The sequence below is a fragment of the Lampetra planeri genome, chromosome 10, assembly GCF_965212315.1.
Source record: "Lampetra planeri chromosome 10, kcLamPlan1.2.h2, whole genome shotgun sequence".
Classification (NCBI taxonomy): Eukaryota; Metazoa; Chordata; class Hyperoartia; order Petromyzontiformes; family Petromyzontidae; genus Lampetra; species Lampetra planeri.
Genome location: NC_136116.1, coordinates 9,735,004 through 9,742,442, shown reverse-complemented (window position 1 = coordinate 9,742,442; position 7,439 = coordinate 9,735,004). Strand labels below are relative to the sequence as shown.

At 49.0% G+C, this 7,439-nt stretch overlaps 1 protein-coding gene across 1 annotated transcript in view; it reads left to right on the top strand.

The window, feature by feature from the left end:
- Window positions 1-4,379: 4,379 nt before the first annotated feature.
- The window catches only part of LOC144720994 (sodium channel protein type 2 subunit alpha-like), a 42,426-nt gene continuing 39,366 nt past the window's right edge, over window positions 4,380-7,439 (top strand). The window contains exons 1-2 of the mRNA XM_078598252.1: window positions 4,380-4,606; window positions 6,845-7,018. Coding sequence (XP_078454378.1) covers window positions 4,454-4,606; window positions 6,845-7,018 — 327 coding nt within the window. The 5' untranslated portion in view covers window positions 4,380-4,453. The remainder of the gene's footprint in view (window positions 4,607-6,844; window positions 7,019-7,439) is intronic.

Genomic DNA, 7,439 nt, shown 5'->3' with positions numbered 1-7,439 from the left:
AGATGAGTACCGTCTTTTAGACTTCCAGCTCATGTGCTCATTGTGGCAGAATTTGACGTGAGTAGTTCTCTGAAAAAGTGCCATTGCTTAAAACATGAGCTTACTATATTTGTATGTATGTTATAAGGTGATGTGAATTACTCTTTTGAAGATTTTATTTTGAGCGACACTTCGTGGCAGTTTTCCTTTAAAAAGCACAAAATTAAACTGACAAAGAAGTCGATGATGTGAGGATAGCGATAGTGGATTTTACACTCTGTACTTGGCACACTCTTATGTTGTTTGTGTTGTTCTCCACAGGGATTTGAAGGAACCATGAGAATGAGGTCTGATTCTTTTCAGATTTCGGCAGATTTTTTGGATGATCCTATCAGCCGGGAGCGTGCGATGAGTGCAATAAGTGCCATTGAAGGTAACATTCCTCGGGGGTTTTGCGATTTGTGGTCAGGGAGCACACAAGCCATTTGCCCATCACTTAACTTTGCAAATGCCCTAAAATTTGCTGTGCAACATCTTTTAAAGGATATTTTAAATATTTTTTTCCAAATGTGATTTGCGCATCAGGCTGTGAGACGTATAATCGAGTGTTAAATCTCTCCAGAAAGAGCATTGCCCACCGTGCATCTGAGAAGGGCTGTTGCTCAAGAGATAATTGTCATTTAACACCCGACTGCAAACCTAGAGCCAGTCCACTGCTCTCTCGGTCACTGTCTCTGGCTGTGGTGATCAATACCAACTCACAGCCTGGCATTCACGTTGGCACAACACGGGACTCAGCACCTCGGTGACACGATCATTATAATTATTCGACCCGAGTACAGAAACATTGCTTAAATCTAACCAGGAAGTGATTTGCGAAAGCCACAAAAATTGTGCACCAGTATTCCCTCATTATTCACAAAACCTGCTTTCCGCGAATTTGGCTATCTGATGCGAATGGCATCAGGAACTGCATCTCGCGCGAGAGAGAGAAAGTGATTAGGGGAAATGTGATGCCCGAAAGTCATGCAATAAACTGATGATGCATAGCGTCATCATAATTTAAGGGAAGTAATTTATAAACTATCACCTTCATATGTATTCATATTTACCTTATGTTTATTATAAACATTCTCATTTAGTTGTGTTATGATCATTTGTTAGCTATTTAATAGCTTATTTTTGTATTTAAGGTAATTCATTAAAAATATTGCCTTTTGTCACCCAATGTTATCCGGAAAATATGCTATTCAGGAGCATCTCTGGAACGTATCCCTCGCATATAACGAGGGAACACTTAAACGCATAAAACGAAGTGCCTGGGTGCCTCGCAGCCGTTTCTCAGGCAGAGACCGCTCGTCATTGGTTGCTGTGGTTAACACCATCACTCCCGCTACACCAGTCGATCGGCTGTGATTAACACCATCACTCCCGCTACACCAGTCGATCGGCTGTGGATAACACCATCACTCCCGCTACACCAGTCAATCGGCTGTGGTTAACACCATCACTCCCGCTACACCAGTCGATTGGCTGTGGTTAACACCATCACTCCCGCTACACCAGTCGATTAGCTGTGGATAACACCATCACTCCCGCTACACCAGTCGATCGGCTGTGGTTAACACCATCACTCCCGCTACACCAGTCGATCGGCTGTGGATAACACATCACTCCTGCTACACCAGTCGATCGGCTGTGGATAACACCATCACTCCTGCTACACCAGTCGATCGGCTGTGGATAACACATCACTCCCGCTACACCAGTCGATTGGCTGTGGTTAACACCATCACTCCCGCTACACCAGTCGATCGGCTGTGGTTAACACCCTCACTCCCGCTACACCAGTCGATCGGCTGTGGTTAACACCATCACTTCCGCTACACCAGTCGATCGGCTGTGGTTAACACCATCACTCCCGCTACACCAGTCAATCGGCTGTGGATAACACCATCACTCTCGCTACACCAGTCGATTGGCTGTAGTTAACAACTTAATTCCCGCTACACCAGTCGATCGGCTGTGGTTAACACCATCACTCCCACTACACCAGTCAATCAGCTGTGGATAACACCATCGCTCCCGCTACACCAGTCGATCGGCTGTGGATAACACATCACTCCCGCTACACCAGTCGATTGGCTGTGGTTAACACCATCACTCCCGCTACACCAGTCGATCGGCTGTGGTTAACACCCTCACTCCCGCTACACCAGTCGATCGGCTGTGGTTAACACCATCACTTCCGCTACACCAGTCGATCGGCTGTGGTTAACACCATCACTCCCGCTACACCAGTCAATCGGCTGTGGATAACATCATCACTCTCGCTACACCAGTCGATTGGCTGTAGTTAACAACTTAATTCCCGCTACACCAGTCGATCGGCTGTGGTTAACACCATCACTCCCACTACACCAGTCAATCAGCTGTGGATAACACCATCGCTCCCGCTACACCAGTCGATCGGCTGTGGATAACACATCACTCCCGCTACACCAGTCGATTGGCTGTGGTTAACACCATCACTCCCGCTACACCAGTCGATCGGCTGTGGTTAACACCCTCACTCCCGCTACACCAGTCGATCGGCTGTGGATAACACCATCACTCCCGCTACACCAGTCGATCGGCTGTGGATAACACATCACTCCCGCTACACCAGTCGATCGGCTGTGGATAACACCATCACTCCCGCTACACCAGTCGATCGGCTGTGGACAACACCATCACTCCCGCTACACCAGTCGATCGGCTGTGGATAACACATCACTACCGCTACACCAGTCGATCGGCTGTGGACAACACCATCACTCCCGCTACACCAGTCGATCGGCTGTGGACAACACCGTCACTCCCGCTACACCAGTCGATCGGCTGTGGACAACACCATCACTCCCGCTACACCAGTCGATCGGCTGTGGACAACACCGTCACTCCCGCTACACCAGTCGATCGGCTGTGGACAACACCATCACTCCCGCTACACCAGTCGATCGGCTGTGGATAACACCATCACTCCCGCTACACCAGTCGATTCGCTGTGGATAACACCATCACTCCCGCAACACCAGTCGATCAGCTGTGGATAACACCATCACTCCCGCTACACCAGTCGATCGGCTGTGGACAACACCGTCACTCCCGGTACACCAGTCGATCGGCTGTGGACAACACCATCACTCCCGCTACACCAGTCGATCAGCTGTGGATAACACCATCACTCCCGCTACACCAGTCGATCGGCTGTGGATAACACCATCACTCCCACTACACCAGTCGATCGGCTGTGGATAACACCATCACTCCCACTACACCAGTCGATCGGCTGTGGATAACACCATCACTCCCACTACACCAGTCGATCGGCTGTGGTTAACACCATCACTCCCGCTACACCAGTCGATTGGCTGTGGATAACACCATCACTCCCGCTACACCAGTCGATTGGCTGTGGATAACACCCTCACTCCCGCTACACCAGTCGATCGGCTGTGGATAACACCATCACTCCCGCTACACCAGTCGATCGGCTGTGGATAACACCATCACTCCCGCTACACCAGTCGATCGGCTGTGGATAACACCATCACTCCCGCTACACCAGTCGATCGGCTGTGGACAACACCATCACTCCCGCTACACCAGTCGATCGGCTGTGGATAACGCCATCACTCCCGCTACACCAGTCGATTGGCTGTGGATAACACCATCACTCCCACTACACCAGTCGATCGGCTGTGGATAACACCATCACTCCCACTACACCAGTCGATCGGCTGTGGATAAGACCATCACTCCCACTACACCAGTCGATCGGCTGTGGTTAACACCATCACTCCCGCTACACCAGTCGATCGGCTGTGAATAACACCATCACTCCCACTACACCAGTCGATCAGCTGTGGATAACACCATCACTCCCACTACACCAGTCGATCGGCTGTGAATAACACCATCACTCCCACTACACCAGTCGATCGGCTGTGGATAAGACCATCACTCCCACTACACCAGTCGATCGGCTGTGGATAACACCATCACTCCCACTACACCAGTCGATCGGCTGTGGATAACACCATCACTCCCACTACACCAGTCGATCGGCTGTGGTTAACACCATCACTCCCGCTACACCAGTCGATCGGCTGTGGATAACACCATCACTCCCGCTACACCAGTCGATCGGCTGTGGATAACACCATCGCCACCGCTACCAGAAGCGATTGACACATGAAGTTATTGTGTGGCCCACCAAAGTTTGCCTGAACATCATATTCAGCCATCAGTAAAGAAAAGGTTTCCCACCCCTGATTTAACAGAGGCACGCAAAAGTGTGGAATCCCTAGCAGTGGCAGTGACCTGACTGTGCCGGGCTTTGTGTTCAGAAGAAGAGAAGAAGACCAAGTGCCCGCCGTGCTGGGACAGATTCGTCAACAAGTTCCTCATCTGGACCTGCTGCCCGTTCTGGATGAGGGTGAAGCGGCTGGCCAAGATAGTGGTCATGGACCCCTTCTTCGACCTCTTCATCACCCTCTGCATCGTCATCAACACGGTGTTCATGGCCATGGAGCACTACCCCATGAAGCCTGAATTTCAAACGATGCTGGACACCGGCAACAAGGTCAGTGAGATGCGATCGCGGTGGGCGGAGGAGGTCTCGCAGCAGCCGTGCAGCGTTTCCACGAGCAGTAGAAATCAGACGACGCAAGCCATGTGCCGCACCACTTCCGGGACAGCTCAGCAGAGCTCGTGCCCCTTCGCCTCCCTTTCCTTTGCAATCAGAGGAAAGCAAATATTGGTCATTTAAAACCCCCTTTTCGCGAGGTGTACCATATGCTTGAATCAGCCGATGCTATTCCAAGCTAAAATGTTTCAATGAATGGCAAATTTCCATAAGTGTTTTAAAGCTTTGACAAGTGTCGGATATGTATGATATATGTGAGTCATCGGGTGGAGCAGTTGTGCAGTGGTTCACGCACGACGCTACCAACCCAGTGACCTCAGTTTGATATCCAGCTGTGCCGAACATCAATGGCGAGTGACACCTGAACTGGTCTTGGGCACTATCATCACCAACCCACACTGACCAGCGTGGTAAAGTAGAGTAAAATACGTGGTAAAGTAGAGTAAAATACGTGGTAAAGTAGAGTAAAATACGTGGTAAAGTAGAGTAAAATACGTGGTAAAGTTGAGTAAAATACGTAGTAAAGTAGAGTAAAATAACCCCATAACTGCACGGTACCGTGAGTCCTTCGTCCAAGAGTGGATTGAAAAAGGGCTATACTCTTTGATTCTTTCGGTAAAGTCACGTAGGTGAAAATAAAAAAAATAATACAAATAATTAAAAATATAATAAATAAAATAACTACAATAATTAAATTAATTTAATTTATTTATTTTTATTTTATTATTTTTTATTTTTATTTTCACCTACGTGACTTTACCAAAAGAACCAAAGAGTATGGATCCTTGCAGTCACGAAAACTTCAAAGATAGAATGAAAAAGGGCTGTGCATTACGTTCCATTATATATATTTTTCTACGAGGTATACCTCTGTGAGTCAATTGTAACAATTTGTCTTAATCTTTGACCACACATCAGGGTTCGTATTACATCATTGAAATGTACAACAGGGACTCATGCATCATCTAAAAAGATCACACTATACAAATGCAAGCAGTGGAAGGGGGGGGGTGAGGCATATGCATCATGATGTTTCCGGGCTCTATTGTATCAGAAGCTGCACCATTGTGGGATGCCTCGCAGCAACTTGTTTGTTGCAAGTTCAATGTGGGATGTCTCAGAAAGCCGGGCCGCCTTGTTTTGGACAGGGCAGGGTTTGTGGAAGTGATTTTAAGCTGCCTACTGCTGCACTGATGCAGCCTTAATCGAATAACAGACCCAGGATGGGTTTAATGGGAACACATTAAGACCATTACCATGCACGGCGGGTTCTGTAAGCCGTGGGTAAGTGTCATGCCGTGGTATGGTGGGCACACGGAGCCGTTAAACTTGGCTGTGTTCCATCGCGAGGTGCTAGCCGAACCATCTGAGGCGGTTACTGCCGGCGCACACAGCTGTGGCCATTGTTGACGTTTTCCATGGGCTGACAATTACCGCGGTCAGCACCGGCCTCCAAAAAAACTATTACAATTGTGGCAACATCGTCATCATCATCATCAACAGCATCATCAACAGCTGCTGCGTGTGAGTGCGCAATTCACCAGGCCAGACAGGCTTAGCCCCTTCATCTGAAATTCAGTCAACATCCACAGTGGTTAATGCTTCTTTAACATGGGACTTCAAAAGCCCTCGACCGCTAATTCCAGAAGCGAGGTGGAAAAAAAAAGTTGGGCAGCACATTTCATATCCCGGTTTAATATAACCGTCATCATTGTCATCATCGTCGTCGTCATCATTGTGGTCGTCACCGTCGTCATCAATTGCACCTCTGTTTAACTTATCATTTAAGTTGAATAATAATAATAACAACACTTTGAGCCCTTTGTCAATCTTTTGATGGATGAAGGCTTCCTCATGCGGTGTTGGTGATGGGGGTTTGTTTGACCATATTTCATCACACTGGGTGGTGTGGGTTGGTAAAGGTTGAGACCAGGGCTGGTCCAGATGTCACTCACCACTGATGTTAGTCATGGTAGGATGTGGTGTGCCGGATGTAGAAATATTTTCCGGTTCGCCGTTCCCAACAGACGTGACTGAAATTACTCCCCGAGTACGCGGAATAACCTCAACGATACGTTAACAAATTTAAAATATTTTTTCCCTCTCCCTACCATTGTCTCCACCCCCCTCCCCCCCAACATCCTCCTCCTGCCCTCGCTACGCTGCCATCTGAAGCTCTTCACCGCCATCTTTGCTGCGGAGATGGTGCTGAAGCTGGTTGCGCTCGACCCATTCTACTACTTCCAGCAGAAGTGGAACATCTTCGACTCGTGCATCGTGACGCTCAGCTTCGTGGAGCTGGGCCTGACCGGCGTCGATGGCCTCTCCGTGCTGCGCTCCTTCCGCCTGGTGAGGCAGTCCGTGCCAGGCTACTGGCCCCCCGACACAGCACTGGCGACAGGGCAATACAATTTGTGCAATGCGCTGCAGCGTGGATTTATGTAGCGTCGTTCTGAATGCGACTGCATCTCAGAACGCTGTGACAGAAGTGGCGGGTACATGTGATTCTGTGGAGAGTAAGAGGCAGTCCGTGCCAGGCTCCCGGCCCCGACACAGCACTGGCGACAGGGCAATACAATTTGTGCAATGCGCTGCAACGTGGATTTATGTAGCGTCGTTCTGAATGCGACTGCATCTCAGGACACTGTGACGGAAGTGGCGGGTACATGTGATTCTGTGGAGAGTAAGAGGCAGTCGGGACACAGGACAAGGAAAAAATAATATTGTCGTGAGCCTGGACTTGAACAGAGGCAGGGAGTTGACAGCACAG